The sequence below is a fragment of the Taudactylus pleione genome, unplaced genomic scaffold (genome assembly GCF_031769625.1).
Source record: "Taudactylus pleione unplaced genomic scaffold, aTauple2 ptg001138l, whole genome shotgun sequence".
NCBI lineage: Eukaryota > Metazoa > Chordata > Amphibia > Anura > Myobatrachidae > Taudactylus > Taudactylus pleione.
This window is the reverse complement of record NW_028285539.1, coordinates 233,773-253,716: the sequence shown is the minus strand read 5'-3', so window position 1 is coordinate 253,716 and position 19,944 is coordinate 233,773. Positions and strand designations below refer to the sequence as shown.

The following is a 19,944-nucleotide window of genomic DNA, read 5'->3' as shown; positions in this document are numbered from 1 at the left end:
GTATTCTATAATTCCACTGATGCTTGCCAATTGTTCCTCTTCCAACCATGGTCATGATCCAAGTTCCAATGGCTGGACAGGAGCCTGAAACTGGGAAACACTGATCTCCTCTGTAGTCTGTACTGGAGAAGAAAGGGCGTGGCCAGACTGTGAGACAGCACCCGGGGCGGACTGATTGGCTGACGGCGGCGGCACACGTGCCTGTTTTAGCCAACGGGTGAGCCTCGCTGGGTGATTTTGAATTACAGGCGACCGCGCGCAGACGGTTTCTCAAAACAGATTTTCCCGGTAACAAGGAACTGCCAGTGTGTCCGCGCTGTACCGGCCGGGACTGGAGCGCTGCTGTCATGGAGGTGCCGACGCTGCAGGAGCTGGACACGCTGAGGTACTCCGAGCTGCAGAGACTGGCAAAGAGAGCCGGAGTCCGAGCTAATCTGAAGGTGAGACCCGTGAGGTATAGTGACAGCTGCTATACACACAGCTCACACATACATACAGCTCATACATACATACATACAGCCCGCCCAGGGGGTAATGGGAGGACGTCTCCCGCCTCTGTCTAATGTTACATCCTGGTCATACAGGCTGATATTTTTATGTTATTGTGCTTCAGTTAGTTGTGGACAGTAGAAGTCACAGGTGCCATGTCACCATGGGGTTAGACTGGGTAAAACGTTTTGAGTTTTGTGTAAGTAGTCATATTGTCCTCCCCAGTCACCTCCCCTATGGAGTTATAGTGATGTTTTGTATTTATGTGAGGTACACACCTGGCTGACCGTCCTGCCTGGTTTGGTAAGCCTACACACATACCGGCTGCTGGATACCTCTGGCCAGACATCACAACTGGACAGACATGTAAGTTTGCCTGCCCAGCTGTGATGTAATTGCAGGTGGTTCCTGGGCCAGCATAATGGGTTGGTCACCCGAACACACCAGCAGATGTGCAGGATATATTGCGTTTGCTGTGCTGCACGGCCAACACGTTTCCTGAGAACGACGTCATGCACAGAGATATCGTGTGTACACAAACCGATGCAATGTACAATCTATCGGCTGTACGAACTAATATATATATATATATATATTTTTTTTTTTTTTCTGCTTTATGCTGGGTGCACACATGAGTGATGGATTGGCGACCACCTGATGGACCGACCACCCAAAGATTTGGTAAGTGGTATGCACAAACAATATTGTGCATACACACTTACCAGTATGCTGCCCGATATGTCTGGCCACAACGGGGGCAAATCAGTTGTCTTTATCGCACCCTATCTCCTGTCTAAAGTGATGGGAGATTAAAGGTGTGATTTTCAATTGGCACGGTGCGCCCATGCATGTCGCTCCCAAATAGATAAAACATTCATCGTTCTGCTAATGGATAGGCCCCTTTAGCCTGGGGTACTGATTAACAGGTTTTAACAATATTACCATTTTTTGTAAACAATTACCTTGGTCTTCTGCAGCACTTTTCTCCAGTCTTTTGTGCTTGCATTTGGGAGAGTTGTATGTTCTCAATTGGTGATAGCAGCTGAACTCTGTCATATAGATGGCCTCAATCCCCAGTATTCTAATCCTCTTTGGTGTCTATTGTACTTTATGGGGGAGATGCATGATGTATCCTATTGGCAGGATTACCTGCCAGTAGCTAACAGGGAACAGCAGGTGACATTCTCACACAAGTGATGTACTTGCCGAATGAGAGCTTGTGTGTGAATGCGTAGTCATTTGGGACCCACCAGAAGGTAATACGCAGTGCATCAACACTAGGCTGATGCGCTACTGTACTTGTGGGGATCGCCGGAGGGCCTTGATGAGAGGCAAAGTGGGAAATAGTTTAGCGGCACAATATGTTCTGGAATAATACACTCCTCCATGCTCTGTTATTCTGTGGTATTATGTTTACCCTCTCATGTGGGGCTGTGGATACTTTGTGGATTCTATTATAAATACATTTTTATAATACAAATAACAGTAACATGAAGCTAGGTACAGCTGGCCCCCTGCCCAAATGAGTTTACAAACTTTATAAATAGTTTTATAATACAAATAACAGTAACATGAAGCAAGGTACAGCTGACCCCCTGCCCAAATGAGTTTACAATCTAAGATGTGTGGGAAACAGCTACATAATTTAGTGGAATAGCAATTGTAATAGCTGCTATAAGAACTTGTGTTTACTGTAAATCTGGGTACACACTATACAAAGTATGGTACGCTAGATCGTTCTGACGTGGATCGGACTGATATACATGCGCAATAAGTAATGTGCATCCATGGCACTTGCGTCCATCCTGAAGCAAAACATTTGAATATCGCCCTATGTAAAAAATTATGGATAAAGTGGAAAACAAAGCGCTAGACATATAAATAAAAATAATGAGAATCACTCGTCACACCAATATTCATAGAGACTTTTCTGAATGTATCACATATACTTAATGTTCATGTGTCCAGAAATAATGGATATTTATCCATTATGTTCCTTCCGTCCTGATGCAGGGATAACCTTTTCCTTATAGATTCCTCTGTTTCTATTTTTCTTTCAGGTAAGTTTAAACCGGAAAAAGAAGAGATCAAAACAAAAGCTCATGGACCAGTATACACTTTGAGTTTTAGATTCAGTCAAATTCAATTTTCACTCCCAAGTTCTATTATATCCCTTGAGGTGGCGTACCAAAACTCACAAAGATCAATATCGTGTTGTGGCTATAAAGGTATCTTTTCCTCACATTCCTTCACACACTTATAGTATAAATTCAATTAAAATTCACTTCCAAGATATACTATCAGGATAGAAAGCCGTTCCTCGGCTAATTTGATAGTGTGAAAGATACCTTTATGTGCAGTAATGGACATCTATCTGATGTAAGTGAGGTACGTTGATACGTACGGTGACGGTGAAGGCTTTCTATCCTGTTGGGTGAAGAGGTGTGAGGAAAAGATACCTTTATATCCACAACATAATACTGATTTTTGTGAGTTTTGGTACGCCACCTTATGGGATATAGTATATCTTGGAAGTGAATTTTAATTGAATTTATACTATAAGTGTGTGAAGGAATGTGAGGAAAAGATACCTTTATAGCCACAACACGATATTGATCTTTGTGAGTTTTGATACGCCACCTCAAGGGATATAATAGAACTTGGGAGTGAAAATTGAATTTGACTGAATCTAAAACTCAGTGTATATTGGTCCATGAGCTTTTGTTTTGATCTCTTCTTTTTCCGGTTTAAACAGAGGAATCTATAAGGAAAAGGTTATCCCTGCATCAGGACGGAAGGAACATAACGGATAAATATCCATTATTTCTGGACACATGAACATTAAGTATATGTGATACGTTCAGAAAAGTCTCTATGAATATTGGTGTGAGGAGTGATTCTCATTATTTTTATTTATGTCTAGCGCTTTGTTTTCCACTTTATCCATAATTTTTTACATATTGTGTTCTTTAAGGACTAGGTGAGCCTTGCGTGATATTGTGGGGAAGGGCTGCTTGTGGGTGCACTGTAGATTTCCGATTCACATTTGCTTAATTTGAATATCGCCCGTCGGGCACCCATTATTCATGGGCGTGAGAAAACCATTTAATTCTCCCCACAGATGTATGTTTCCAGTTTGTCTATGACTTGTGTGCATGTTACTAGCCTGTGGGTCGAGTAATGGACTCCGATCTACTAGTTAACAGGTAATTAATTTTATAGTCTACACACTACAGATGTGTCCTTTCTTTCTGTTGCTTCAGTCGCGCCAAATAGCCCCCCCTCAATGTGCCTGGTCCCATGTGACTTTGTGCGTTTTTTTTTTTTCTCGCTTAAAATGTCTTATTCGCGTAATTAAACTACTGTCACAACTACATTGCTATGGTATACTGATCAATTTGATTTGCCACAATTGTACACATGCCTTTGAATCTAAGTGAAAATGGCTCTGATGCAGGTGGCTTTACGTCACGCAGTGTTCCCTTGTGCTTCATTTGCGACTTTGTACGTTTGCCATTAAAGTCTTTGTAACGCTAAATGGCTTTTCAATGCTACTGTGGCACAAAATTAAAAAAACACTGTATGCTGCTTTCAGAACGTCAGTCTCGACTGGCATCTCGTGCTATATGGAGCACAGACAACCAGTAAGTGAAGACACATGTACATAGCGCTATACATAAAATATTTATTAATTCACATCAGTCCCTGCCCTAGTGGAACTTGCAATCCATATTCCATATGACATGGGAATCGCACTTTTTTTTTTTTCTGTCAGAAGCCAACGAACTTTAGATTGTGGGAGCAAACGAGTACCAGAAGGAAACCTAAGCAAACACAGGGAGAACACAGAAACTCCACATATTTGGCCCCGGTTGGAATCAAGCTCATGACCCAAGTACTGAGAGGCAACAATGCTAACCACACTGCCACCATGCTAATTGCTAGTCTTCCCCTGTCTGTTCACCCCCTCTGCCACCAAACTTCTTCCAGTCAAGCGCTACAAACAAACATTTTGATTAATATATATATATAGAAAGTTGATATGTGTAAGAGCGGTTTAGGTGAGACCTTCTGTGTTTTTTTTTTTTTTTTATAGTGCCAAGTCCAGTATATCCTTTACACTGCATTGGTTTATGAGGTGGAAGGGTACACTGCCTATAGTAATGAGAGCTGTCATGAGATGAGTAGCACTCTATCCCTGGGGTGATCTGGCAGATGAGTTATCCCAGCCAGACCCCTTAGATGACTATTTTGGTCAGACTGCATCAGTCTTCCTTGTTCATGTTGCCCTTTTAGTTCTTCTAACTTGGCCTTAGGCTCTTCTGGGAATGGGTGCTGTTTCTTGCTCTGCTGCTAATGCTGTCACTGTTCTGCAAGAAAAGACAAGTAATTGACTTGAATGGGTGCCATACCCATTATATTCCACTGAGCAAGTCCAAACAATGTGACCCCCACTAATATTTACTGCGTAATGATGATGATGCACTGCTCTTTACAGTCACTCTGATGCCAGTGCCACTGCTCTGCTGCCCAACTTATTCACACCCAATATCTTCCCCAGAAACCAGTTAAAACAAGTGCCACACCCAACCGCACACACTGATGCTGAGCTTCTCTTTACACTTATTTCAGCTAGTGTTCAGGTGCTAACATGTTGCCAATTTTTAACCATCTCCACTTTATAACTTCCATGAGTCAGTGCCACGCAGGATCTGCTGCTAAAACAATATTGTGGTCTGAACCAGTTCCAATTTATTGGCCACAGCATGCCACTCCCTTCAATGGTAGTGAATGAGTATTCCTGCTGATGTCTGCTTGTAGTTATGTCCACTCTGCCACCTGGCCTGCTGTCACTCAGTTGGTGCTGGCAGGAAGAGCATGCAGGGATAATTATATAACCATGGCGTGTGACTGCCCATGCAGAAAAGTCTGAGCAAATCAAAGGTGAACATGAGCAAGGGCAACGGTAGACAGTTTAAGTGGAAATGCGGCTTTTGGAACAACTGACTGTATTTGGCAATGGAAGGATGATAAATAGTTATGATAGACTTACCTAGATAACTCATTTTCTTTGAGGTCCATAGGGACCACAGGGATACCATATGGAGTGGGATATTATGGTTTGAGACCAGGAACCAAACAGTTAAAGCTTCAGCTCCCAGGATGCCTCGGGGTCGTCCTCCATATGTACCCCGCCTCTAGCCATAGGACCAGTTTAGTTAACATGCCTCAAGGAGGAGAAGGAAGATCAATCGTACATCAGAAATACTCTTTCCCAAAATATGGTAATCTGTTAAAAATACCCAATGCAGCCAGGTGCGTCAGGGTGGGTGCCCTGTGGACCCTATGGACCTTGAAGAAAAGGAGATATCTAGGTAAGTCTACCATAACTCTAATATTCTTCTTGGCCCATAGAGATCCACTTGGATACCATGGGGATGTCCTAAAGCAGTACCCCTAGGGTGGGGGGACGCTCCTGAGCAGAAAGAAGAACTCCTAACCCAAAGGAAGCATCCTGTGAGGCAAAAGTATCAAAGGCATAGAATCGAAGAAATGTGTGGACAGAAGACCACGTGGCTGCCTTGCACAATTGGTCAGCAGAGGCACCACGACTAAATGCCCACGATGGCCCTACAGACCGAGTAGAATATGCTGTCATCGTGCTTGGGACAGGGAGTTCAGCCTGTATGTACGCCAGAGAGAGAGAGTCATCTGCAGCCAACTCGCCAGAGTCTACTTTTTAGCTGGCCATCCTCGTTTGTGAAAAGAGCATCTGATTTTCTGACAGTTTGTGCGCTCCACATAGATACGGAAAGCACAAACTACATCCAGGGAGGCTTCACCTACAGAAAGATCTGGAGCCTGAAAAGCTGGAAATACAGTTTCTTAATTTACATGAAAACGGGACTGTACCTTAGGAAGGTAACCCTCCCTTGTATGAAGTACAGCTTTATCCTGGTGAAAAATAAAAAATGGAGAGCGATAAAATAGCGCTGCCAAATCAGAGACTCTGCGAGCAGAAGAGATAGTGAGAAGAAAGTGTCTTCGCTGTCAACCACTTCAAATCTACAGAGTCCAAATGTTCAAATAAGGGAGTTTGTAGCCCTTTAAGAACCAAAGGCAGATCCTACGGTGCTATCGGTTGGTCAAAAGGAGGCTGAACACTCAGAACTCCTTGGAAAAGCATTCTAACATCTGGTAACGAGGCAATCTTCCTCTGGAACCAGACTGACAGTGCAGAAACCTGCACTCTCAAAGTAGCAGCCGGAGACCCCGATCTAATCCTGGAAATCCTAAACACCTTTAGGATTACACTTTCTGTGGGAACACCATTGACCAAAAGAATACCAAATTCTGTAATGGATGCTGGCAGAAGCAGGCTTCCGTATCCTAAGCATCGTGTGAATTACAGAATTGGAAAAACCTTTTGCTCTTAGGATGGAAGGTTCAAGAGCCACGCCGTTGAAGCCAGACGAGATAAGTCCGGATGTTGACAGGGACCCTGTGGTAGCAGATCTTGCCATAGAGGAAGAGGGTATGGACTGTCTATGAACAAATTCTGGATGTCTGGGTCAAGCCGGAGCCACCAGTATTACTGTTCCGCCTTCCTGCTTGACTTTCCTGAGAACTCTTGGGAGATGGGAGATTGGCGAAAAGAGAGATGGCAACTTAAGTCCCATCTTACTGCCAGTGCGTCCGTGAAGGCTGCTGATTGGTATATGGACCCGTACCTGGGGACTTTGCGGTTGTGACGTGATGCCATGAGATATCACTGGTAGACACCCCATTTGTTCAGCAAGAGCAGAAACACTCCTGGATGGAGAGACCACTCTCCGGCATGTAAGTCCTGGCGACTTAGGAGTCTGCTTCCCAATTGAGTACTCCCGTTATGAATATCGCAGAGATGGCCGTTCTGCCCAAATGAGAACCCTTGTCACTACTTTCATGGCTGCGTAACTTCTTGTGCCTCCCTGATGATTGATGTAGGCCATTGTCGGACTGGATCTGGACCGGCTTGCCCTGGAGCAGGTTCTGTGCCATGACGAGTGCTTTGTACGTTGCTCGCATTTCCAGAATGTTCATTGGCAGATCACTTTCCTGATTTGTCAATCGTCCTTGACAGGTGTGATGACCTGTCACTGCTCCCCATCCGTGAAGACTAGCGTCTGTGGTGAGAAGCACCCGATTTGGAATCCAGAATGGGCGCACTTTGTTCAGATAATCCTTTCTCAGCCACCCCAGAAAGGAAATGGCTATCCTCTGGAGTAAGAAGGATCATCTGGGAATTTATTCAATGATGCTGCCCGTTCCACTTGGAAAGAATCAATTTTTGTAGAGGCCTGGAATGGAACTGGGCATACCCCACCATGTCGAAGGTGGATATCATTGATCCCAGGACCTGCATTGTTGACAGAATGGATACCCTTCGCTTGCGTATTGGCAATGATAGGGCCAGAATCTTATCTTCTGGCAGAAAAACTGTTTGTCAGAGAAACCAGAAGAGCTCCCAGATGTACCATCTGCTGTGTTGGAGAAAGTAACTATTTCTTCCAATTGATAATCCAGACGTGCTTTTGTAAGCAGGCTATGGTCAGATGAAGATGGTTTTATAAAACAACCAGAGTCTCTATTATCAGATAGTCGTCCAGATATGGCAAAATTCAGACTCCCTGACGTCTGAGAGGCCATCATGCTTGCCATTATTTTGGTAAATACCCGGGGAGTCGTAGATAGGCCAAAGGGTAGAGCCTGAAATTGGTGGTGTTGCTGAATGACCGCAAACAGCAAAAATTGCTGGTGGGATGGTATAATAGGAACATGCAGATATGCATCCTGAATGTCCAGGAAAACCATGTAATTCCCCTCCTCAAGTGCCAAAATATTGACCGGAGCGTTTCCATACGAAACTTGGGTACATGGATAAACCTGTTGAGGGGTTTTATATTCCGTATAGGACGATAAGCCCCATTCGGTTTCTGATCCAGAAATAGATTGGAATAATAACCCCTTCCCTGGAACCGGGACGATTACCCCCCCCGCCTGCTGCAGGGAGCGAATGGATTCCTGAACTGCCAAAGCCTTTACCGCAACTGCTGGAGGATATGTAGAAAAAAACTTCTGGAGAGGATGCCTCCTGAAAGTGAGGGCATACCCCTGAGAGACCACTTCTTGGACCCAGGCATCTGTTATTTGATGCTATCAATCTGCAAACTGAAGATGTCTGCTTCCCACCCTGGCGTCCCCCAGGAGGAGGCCCGCCCCATCAGGCAGAGGGTTTGTGGTCCGGTTTAGAAGCTGGATGTCTTGCCGGGCCAGACCTTAGTTTGTCACCTTGATATTTTGCAAAAACCAGACATCTTAGAGGAAGGCTGTTCCCTTGTTTGTCCCTGAGAATTGAAGGACCAAAAAGAAACCTTCCTAGATTTTACAGTCGCCGTAGATAGCAGACCTGCTGACTTTGAAGCTGCCAGAGTAGCTATTATTTTATCCAACTCTGCTCCAAAAAGTAATTTTCCATAGAAAGGTATAACTTCCAGCACCTTCTTTGATCCTGTATCAACTTTCCAGGATCTTAAACAAAGGGCCCTGCATGCCACTATCGAAGCTGCTGATGCTTTAGAAACTAAAATTCCTGCATGTACAGCAGCTCCTCCCAGATAGGAAGCCGCTTCCCGTATATGGGAGATATGCATAATTTGCTCTCTGGTAGCATTTGGTATAGAATTTTCCAATGCTACCATCGGTTCTTCAACTGCTTTGGCTACCCAGGCTCCAGCCATAGCTTGACGAGTAACAGCTTCAGATGATGAAAAAATCATCTTAAGGCATGCTTCTGTTATTACCCAGTTTTGTTCAATTAATGTTTCCAATTGTAAAGCGCAACGGAATATGCTGTGTTATATAAGAAACTGTTAATAAATAAATGCTTCAATCTTCTTTTTTTTTTTTTTGTAAATCTTTTTATTGAACAGCAAAGGCAGTTATACATTGTACAATCCAAAAACTGAGTATAATAAAGTTATCAAATGTACAACTGGTCTGTTTCTTTGAGACAAACAATATACAAAATTACTGTTATTAATTTTCAAATTTTTTTAAACTAGAACAAGTATAAGTTGAATTGAAATAATTTCAGAGTACAGAAAAGAGTACCCGAATTAAGTTTAACATACTAAATGGCCAAAATTTGCATAAACTGCAGCAAAATTAGTATAATACATCATAAAAAGAAAAAGGGGGGGAAAATAAAAGGTCTAATATAACATATAAGCAAAGTCATTCAGACTACACGGCCTATATAATTAGTATAAACAATAGCTTTAATATATTATCATCAACATATCAATATAATTCGTGTTGTCACGTAAATATGTAGAGTAGAGGGAGTGAAATTGAAGATAAAGAGAAACTAAGTTAGAGGGGGGGAAATACGTTGTCAGAAGATATTTCATGAGGAGAAGCACATGTATAATGGTGACAGAAGTTATTTTAGTTAATGTGTCTTAGCATAAACCATTCCGTATGTTCAAAAACTTTCCATATATTCTGGGTTTGGGTTGGTAAACATAGTATATAAGGTTCCCATTTTTTGGATAAAATTTGTACTCCTTTTTCGATATTAAGGATAGCCATACGTCTCTCACCATAAATAACCTCCAGTAGTGCAGTTTTCCATTCATTTAAGGTGGGCGCTGACTTTAGAATCCAATATTTAAGAATGAGTCGTTTGGCCACTGTAACTATGACCCTCAGGGAAGGATTCCATAAATCTAAATCAAGAGGATTCTGATTCCCATATTGAGAAATCTGCGAAAATGAAAGCTGCCACATTTTTGGACAATTTAAGGTGTAATGTGAAATTTAAGTAATATAAAATTTTATTCCAAAATCTGGATTTTTCTGCAATACCAGAGGTTGTGTGAAAGGGAGGCATTAGAACAATTACATTTTACAGTTTCCCTCCTCCAATGGTACAAAATGTTTCCTCTGAGCAGGGGATATGTATGTGGGATTTAAAATTCTTAAATGGATTTCTTGTAATCGTGCCGATTTGAGGCAAGGTAAGACACAGTCCAAGTTCACGATAATTGACTCAAAATCACATATCTCTGGAATTTCTGTATGCCATGCTTCAGCAATTGTTGACCAAGCATGTATAGATACTTCTATCAGATGTTTATAGAGGTGAGCTATTCTGAATTTGGTTGAGCGACACATAGATAAAATACGGGACATGATATCTGTGTTATCTGAAACCCATAGGGGGTTATCTAGTGATTGAATAAAATGGCGCGTCTGTAAAAACATAAATTGTGAACGTGGGATACCAAATTTATCTTGTAATTGTGTAAAAGAAAATACAGTCTAAAGCCACCTGGGTCGAATATGTCCCTGATGGACATGATGCCTTTTTGACTCCATGATTTAAAAAGGGGATGGTCAAGAGATGAGATGAAGCTTGGATTAATCCATAAGGGGATATATGGGGATGAAGAGGAATTTTTCTTTAAATGTATGTTGGCCCTCAGCCATGTAGTGTAGGTGTCCCAAAACAGAATATTAGAATGAAATGACACAGGAATGTTTGTTTTCGGGGAGTGTAGCAAAGTTGCTGGGGCATAGGGGTAAAATAAAGCTTCCTCCAAAGCCGGGTTAGTATAGTAGTCTGTGTGAAGCAGCCAGTCTGTTATGTAACGAAATTAAAGCAGTTTTCGCAAAGGCAGAAATGTTTGGAACACCCAAACCTCCTTTGTTTTTTGGTAAATAGGCTCGAGATCGCGTCATCCTAGGCTTCTGGTACTTCCAAATTAAAAAAAAAATTGCGTATACTTCAATATATCTGTTTTCGTTTATGTAATGGGTAAAGTTTGTAAAAGGTATGCTAGTTTTGGGAATACCACACTCTTCACCACTGTCACTCGTCCGAGGAGAGAAAGTTTAAGGTCTTTCCAATTTTGGAGTTGGGAGTTTAATTTATTTAGCAACGGTGTGAAGTTGATAGTATAGAGAGAAGCGAGTTGTGCCGGTATGAATATACCTAGTTACTTAAGATGGTGTGTAGCAGTTGTAAGAAGAGAAGCTATATGAGGTTAGGGAGGTAGGTGCATTAATGGGAAGCAGTTCAGATTTATTCACGTTGATACGATAACCTGCGAAAGAACCAAACTTGTCAATTATGTCTAAAAGAGCGGGAATTGAGCATAGAGGGTCAGATATGAAGAACATCATATCGCAGGCAAATAGACAGTTTACATTCTTGTCTCTGATACGAATGCCCTTTATCTCCATTTTTTTGTGTTATTGCTAGCAGCTCAAGTGCAATTGCGAACAGGAGCGGAGAGAGCGGGCAGCCCTGTCTTGTCCCTCTCTGTATATAAAAAAGAGGTGATAAATATCTGTTGGTGAGGATCTGGGTAAGGGGGGGGAGGGGGGGAAAGTATATAAGGACATTATAGTTTCAGTGAAGAAGACGGGCACGCCAAAACGGTGTAAAGATCCAAACAGGTGATCCCAGGTCACCAGATCAAACGCTTTTTCTGCATCTAAAGACAACAGAAACCTGGGATCACCCGCTCCGTCCTCCCGCAAGGACTGTAAGATCGAGATAACTTTTCTGATGTTTAACTGAGTTTCTGCCCCATATAAACCCAGTTTGATCGGGGTGTATGATGGATGGGAGGATCAACTTGAGCCGTTCTGCTAAAAAATGTTGTCAACAATTTATAGTCTACATTAAGTAGAGAAATGGGTCTGTACGAGGAGGGAAGAAGAGGATCTCTACCTGGTTTTAAAAGGACTTTCACAGTGGCCGAATTAAAATATTGGGGAATCGATTTGTTGTCCATTATGGAATTGAATAAATTGGTTAAAGTTTCTATGACTTGGGGACGTAACTGTTTGAAGAATTCTCCGCTAAGACCATCTGGGCCAGGGGCTTTGAAAGATTTGAGAGATCGAATAGCTTGGTCAACTTCTTCATGAGTAATTTTGGCATCCATGAGAATACATCGGCCATTTTGATCCACATCAGTGGAACGGATTTCATACTGGATACCTTTTACGTAGTAAAATTGCCACTCCCCGCGTTTTAGAGTTAAATGATGAGGATGCTAGCACCTGATGGTGTAGTGTATTTAATTTGGTATGTTCTGTGGGAGTCAAGTGTGTCTCCTGTAAGTAGGTGACATCGGATTTGTTTATTAAGGTATGTCAATATGCGTCTCCTTCATTGGTATCCATCTAACGTTCCAAGTACAAAATCTAAGGTGGGAAGACATCACATGTTGCAGAAATTAGATAATGTACGTAGTGGAAATTTATAGCGTGAATAGAAACAATCCCCCTATAGTACCAGCAAGTGTTAAATATGGTCATAACAGAGACATTTAGGTCAATGTGAGTGGTAAATAAGTAGTATAAGTTAAGACATTTGCGATTCATATGATATAAAAACACAAACATAGAAATAAAAACAAATATTCATACGATGAAATCGTGCATTGTTATTGAACATAGTAATGAAACTGTAATCAGTGACCACAGCCATCTTGAAAAACAATAACAGTAGCTGTGAGGCAGCATCACAAATAGGGAGTTATAGCCCTATATCAAAGAATATATAAATCTTAAGAATGTAAAGAAAACCTGGTATATGTATCAAATTAGAGATGGGGCATCTTCACAGGATCAATCATTATGGTCCATTGAGGAGGAGTTAGAAGCCTCATTTTCTTCATTAAGGAAAGCCTGGGTGTCAGCAACTTCTGTAAAATCTTTGGGACGTTGAGGCGAGTAAATGCGAAGTGTAGCTGGGAATAAGAGAGCGAAACGCGTTCCGGATTTGATGAGTTGTGAACAAATAGGAGACATGTTTCTGCGAGCTCTGGAAACCTCTGCAGAATAGTCTTGAAATAAGAGGATGCATTGACCATCCCAATGAATGGGGCCTTTTTGTCGAGCGGCCGACCACATGAGATCTTTGTGCCGGAAATGTAAGCATCTAAAAATGACTGCTCTAGGATGTAAAGTGTTATGGTGCATACACACGATCAGATTTTTTCTTCAGATATGGACGATAACGATTTAAAAATCGTTCAGTCGTTCATATCTGAAGGAAAATCGTTCATATCTGACATGCCTGAACGATGGACGATCAACGATGCGCGTTCCCGTTTGTCAGATAACGATATCGGACATCTGATGGGTTTGCAGTCAGACTTGGACGATCCCATTCATTTTAATGCAGTCAAAAATCGTTCAATCGTTCAAATCGTTCAAAACTTTGGTCAAATCGTCCAAATCGTTCAAATCGTTTAATCGTTCAGTCGTTCATCTGACAAATCTGACAAGTCTGACAAATCTGACCGTGTGTACGCTCCATTAGAGTCTCGGAAGGGACCCAGTCTATGTGCTCGTTCAATTTAAACATTATTTAGTTCCGTCGAGATGCCAAGTAGCTCTGGGAGGTCAATTTGAAAGAATTTAGTAAAGTCAGTGCCTTTAATTGTTTCCTTAAGACCCAGGAGTCGCAGGTTGTTGCGTCTGGATCTATTTTCCAGGTCGTCGACTTTGAACAATAATTGTTGCTGAGTAGTTGACATGGTAGAGACTTGTTTTTAATCTGAGAGTTCATGAAAGTTGACACCAATCCTATTCTCATTTTCGCGCACCTGCTGAGAGATGGAGGACATTTTGTGTTATCAGCTAGCGCTCCCATGAATTTGGCTGCTTGACTTTGCAGCAGTGGTTCCACTGTTTCTCTAATAGCTCTGACAACCTCCATATAAGAGAGGGACAGGTACCGATCCTGCTGTATTTTGGGTAGCAATGGGTTCAGGATTGTGCATATGATGTATGTCTTCCACTGTGTCCGTGGGCTGGTCTGCACGTTTATTGTTACCCCTGGCTCGTTGCGTCTTAGGAGTAGGCGGTGGAGCCATGAATTTATCCATGTGATTATATTAGTGAATTTCACCAGGATAATATATTAGTATTATGAAAGATGTTGCTTAGAAATGGCCGTGATCTTGGGTACTGTATGGGAGATTTTACATTTCAATTGGTTTTGAAGAGAATAGCACCATCTGGTGGTAAACACTGATATTGTTACAGTTCCTCAAAAAGGGACAGAGATAAAGTGTGTGTATGTATATATGTGTGTGTATGTGTATATATATATTTTATCATATATTAGGCAGTTTCAAAAGCACATTCAGCTATATGTAATATAATGGATGTGTTAATCATATACAAGCTTTCTGTGTTTTTTATGTGACGTCCCCTTCCTTTTGTTTTGCAATGGCTTGGCTGATGTGATACTGTGCAGTACCTTAGCAACTTGTGGCTGCAAAATGGCTCCGGCGTCTAGCAGGTATATACACCAAGAGGATCCTGCAGGGTACTTGCTCTGAATAATAGGTCTGTGGCTGCAGGCACCCGAACAGCGGCGTCCCCGCGTGTTCCGAAGGCTGCACGCGCCTTGGGTGCATTCTGCAAGCGGGTGTTATAGGTCCCGCAGGTGCTACAGGTAAGGTGGAGGGGACGGGGATCCCGTCCCAATACTCCAGGCTACAGTAGCGTTAGGCCGCGTGAGCCGGTGGTCCGTTTCCGGGCACCGTGACCCCGCTAAACGCCGGGAACACCCGCTCTAGGAGGTTAGATTGACTTGTAGCGGCAGGACAGTCGAGCGGCACTAGTTGAGAAGAGCGGATCTGGTGGAATAGTCGGATCGAGCAGAGCTCTGACTCCATGCTGCCTTCTTCCTCGGTGTCCAAGCCACACCCCAATGCTTAAATCTTTTTATCCGTGGAATTCTTCAGGGAGGATGCCGACTGAATAGGCAATGTAGCATTTCTGATCAATGCATCACATGAGCATCCACAGTAGAAGGTACCTCCTGCTTAGTACATACAGAAGCCGGGAAAGGATACAACGATGTTCTCTTATTCACATAAAACAGTTTGTCAGGGCTACCCCATGCCTCATCCATAAGCTCAGTGAGCTATTCAGATACAGGGATCTCCGTTTTGACCACCTTCCGGTGGTGATTAAACACTGGAGCTGGTTCATCATCCTGAATGTCTAGGACTGATTTAACTGCCAACACTAAAGAAGGAACATCCACAGTAGACGGATGGTTCTCATCCCCCGAACTAGACCCTGAGAGGAACTATGAACATTATCTGAATCCTCTGATGTGTCTGAATCCATATGTTGAGCAGACTGATAAAAAGCTAACTTGCGCTTGGGTGCCTTAGTAACTACCGGTCTGCTATCCGCATTAGATGGTGCCATGCATTGACTAGAATGGCCATCCACATCCTTCCAGGAAAAATGCATAGGAGGTGCAAATGTAGCATGCTGTGGACACCCCATCTGAGGAGGCATAGTGGGAGCAGCCATACGATCCACAAATTGCTTAATTACCTGGGGAAAAGGAGGATACCCAAGAAGGCTCTTGTCCGGGCAGTTGTAAATTGGACTGGTTAGGTGGCTTTTTATAACAGACAACACACAAAACATCCTTAATGTCCTGCGGGGACAAATAAGTCATACATGCTTTACATGAAACCACAGAGGGCTACCCCTCTTGTATCCCTTTATCTTTTGACATGTTCAGTAAAGGCAATACTTGCAATGGTATGTTACAGCCTTCACAAAATCGGAATGGATGTGAAGCACCCAGAGTAAAACCTCCACTCCAAGAGGATGAAGAGAAAAAACAGTGACAGTTATAATTGACAGACAGAAATAAGTGTCAATACAGCAGCTAGCAAACAGTCACATACAATGCATAAGTAATAAAATTACAATCGACACGGGGGGTGTGACCACAGAGAGCATGCTGTAACACGTGCTTGGCTGAGCTCTCCGGACCACTATATCCGAGTCCTATATCCTGATCGCTCCCCCGTGATCCAAAACTGACGTTGGGCCAGCGGAAAGTGTGGTGACGGCAGTGAGCGGCGTTTGCGGGAAGAGGACGGCTGACTTACCCGGCAAAAGGTTGCAGCAGGGAGACAGGGCTGGATCACGTGTACCGCCGGCATCATCTTCCTTGACGGGGCAGTGTCTGTACAGCGGCTCCTGAGTGACGGGAGGAATTATATCTAGGCGGCTAGCGGCAGAGCTGTGACTCACCCTGCAGCATCTTCCTTGACGGTGAGACAAACTCTCCTGTGTGAGGGCTCAGTTCGGCTCTCCATATTGCAGGGCTCTGCGTGCCATAATCACATGGTGACTCATATGTGGCCCCAGTTCACTCTGCATCTTGTCTCCTGGTGGCAGCTACTACTATTATAAATACAGTGCCATTTGTGCCTCATATATAAAATATTACAACATAGGAGGAGGTGTTTCATATACTACAGCACTCTGCCATATTCTACAATAAACAGATAGCTCCTCCCATATATGTCCTCATGATGGGGAAGAATTCAGCTGCTGCAGCCAAACTGGAAAAGTTTTCCAGAATACCTCCTGCCCAATCCACTTCTGCTGCACAGGGAGGCAAATCCCCTCCTACATCCCCTGCAGAATCGGTAACCTCAGTTGAGCCATCTGACGCTGCACTTCAACGTGTTCTTGAGGCGATGACGGCCTGTGAGACTAGGCTGTCAGAGAAGATCGGGAAGGTACAGTCTGATCTCTCAATTATACACCATGACCTACAGTGCGTGAGAGAGTTGGTGAGGTGGAGACTCGCACTTCCACTTTGGAAGACAGAATGACACCTTTAAGCGTCTGTATTGACTCTATGGATTCCCAGCTTGTCTCTATACAGAGGAAAATGTCCGACATGGAGGGACGCCTAAGGCGTAGTAATTTCCGTTTTGTGGAGTTGCCAGAGAAGGAGGAGGGAATCAATCCTGAAGAAAAATTTCTGGAAAAATGGCTGTTTGATACGTTCGGATCTACCTCTTTCTCATCTTATTTTACAATTGAGAGAGCTCATCGGGTGCCATCTGGGGCGCCACCACGTACTCTAATAGTGAAGTTCTTACATTTGCGTGACAGACTCTGGGGCCCATTTATTAAGGTTCGCATTTTGCAATGTGATCAGGGCATGCAGTACCGCCCCTGATCGCATTGCAAAATGCGATCATACCGGCCGAATGTATGATCCGGCACATGCAGGGAGACGGGCTCCGAAAAGAGCCCGTCCCTGCGATGTGGCCGGAGCGCATTCCGGTCTACTGCACATGTGCAGTCCCGAGGACTGCACATGAGCGGCGCCCATTGCCGGCGGAGGGATCTCGAAGATCCCTCCGCCGGCTGAAATGCGGTGAGTGCCCATAGGATACGGCGGCTAACGCTATCTTCAGATAGCGTTAGCTGCTGGTGCCAATATCGGGAATGCTTCGCATTCCCGATATTAATACATTTGGCAGCATCGCATCCCCCATAGAAACCTATGGGGGAAGCGGCTGCCGGCGGCAATGCAGGGATCGCGGCAGGTATCGGAGATACCTGCTGCGGTCCCTCCTTCATACATCTGGGGGATTCCAAGTATTTGAGGTAAACCCCCGAAAACAGGTGTTTTCGGGGAATTTACCTCAAATGCACTTTGATAAATGGGCCCCTATGTTCTTAGACTGGCCCGCACTAGAGGCCCTTTACAGTGGAACGGGACCCGTTTCTCCGTAATTCCAGATTTCGCTATGGAAGTACAAAAAGATAAGGCGTAATTTCTTCAGAATTAAAAGGCGGTTATGTGATCTTAATATTTAATACGCAATGTTATACCCATCCATGCTTCGCGTAATTGCTGATGGAGACCAAATTCTTCACGACTCCGAGGGAAGCGGCACTGTGGCTGGACTGGCTAATGACTGATATCCTGGTATTCTATTTTGAGTTACACCAATTATATGCCGTTAGAAGATTATTGTATAATGCACTCGGCTACAGTGTCTATGGTTCATGCTATAACGGTATAGATATGATGTAGACAATTCGTTATACTTAATAAGGGCCTGTTGCTGTTAACATATATCCACAGATTTATCCACAATTAGGTACTGTGTTTCCATGATTGTACCATTCTGTCCCATATGGGTAAATTGGTATGTTTTTTTTTTTTCTCTGCCAGTTAGACGCCGGTTGACACATACTGTGTTCTCTTTAAGACGTGTTTATGTGTTCAGAGGCTTCCATGTGTTTTGTTCTTTAGTAATTATATTTTTTGCTCAATCTTTTTTTTTTTTTTTTTTTATAAGTAAGGTAATATACTCTATTGGTATTGCCTAGTTTAGTTTAGTAGTGTTGGATAGGGGTGTTCAGGTACAAGGTATGCCTAGGTTGGGTGTGGTATACAGAGTGGGAGGTGTTATAGGGGATGGGCCCATGCTACTTTTATGGGATAGTTTGCTTATTTTTTTTCTTTTCAAATATAGTGGCTTCTCTCTAGTGTGTGTGTGTGTGTGTGTGTGTGTGTGTGTGTGTGTGTGTGTGTGTGGTGTCATATACACGTTCTTCATAGGATTTCATGGATGCTTAGATATTTTCATAACTATTTGAATGACAGCTTCACACAATGTTAATGTTCTTACTTGGAGCGTGAGGGGTTTGAACGATGATAAGGTTAAGAGATCGCTAGTGTTCAGACAGGTTAAAAAATACGCTTCAGATATAATTTGTCTAACGGAGACACATTTGACGGGTGGGAACTTGTTGTCGTTAAAGAAGCCATGGATAGGATGGGCATCACTCCTCATATACTTCAGCGTCACGAGGTGTGTCTATTTTAGTGCTGAAATCTGTGCAGTGTGATGCATGGGGTAGATACGTGTTCTTAAAATGTAAAATTAATTCTATATCCTTATTATTATTATTTATTATTATTATTATTATTATTGGCGGTATATATCCCACCACCGTACTCCCATGATGTTCTCAAAAAGGTCGCCGAATTCTTGGCCGTGTTCCCGGGAACACCTGTTCTATGCGTGGGGGACTTTAATAACATACTAGACCCTCTATTAGATAGAATGTCTGCTCCAGCTACACAAGGGAGGGGAGCAGGTTTCTCGAATATGGTTGGGGGAATGGGCCTAGTTGATGCCTGGAGGATAAGATTGTCTCTGAGAGACAATATTCCTGCTTCTCATACATTCAGCATTTTCCAGGATTGATCTGGCTTTAGCTACACCGGATTTGTAGCCAAGAGTCCACAAGATAACACATGAGACCAGGGGGATTTCTGACCACTCCCCAATAACAATCAGTCTAGACTTAGAGCGTCAGAGGGGCCAACAATTTTGGAAATTTAACCAGTTTTGGCTGTCACACATGGTCTCTGGAGCGGAGTTGGAGGCGGAGTGGAAAGAATTTTTTGAATTAAACAGTGGTACTGCATCTGTTGCAATTATATGGGACGCCTTTAAGTCATTTCTCAGAGGCTCTCTTATTCGAAGAGTTGCTGGTTTGAAGTCTTCCTATAAAACATTTTAAATG

At 43.2% G+C, this 19,944-nt stretch overlaps 1 protein-coding gene across 2 annotated transcripts in view; it reads left to right on the top strand.

Moving 5' to 3' along the window:
* The first annotated feature begins 224 nt into the window (after nucleotides 1-224).
* Nucleotides 225-19,944, top strand: part of NUSAP1 (nucleolar and spindle associated protein 1) — a 128,760-nt gene continuing 109,040 nt past the window's right edge. Inside the window, exon 1 of one of the 2 annotated variants that reach the window (XM_088462044.1) lies at nucleotides 225-440. In XM_088462044.1, the coding sequence (XP_088318170.1) occupies nucleotides 348-440 (93 nt within the window). In that variant the 5' untranslated portion in view covers nucleotides 225-347. The remainder of the gene's footprint in view (nucleotides 441-19,944) is intronic. The other variant, XM_088462045.1, reaches the window with a different exon arrangement.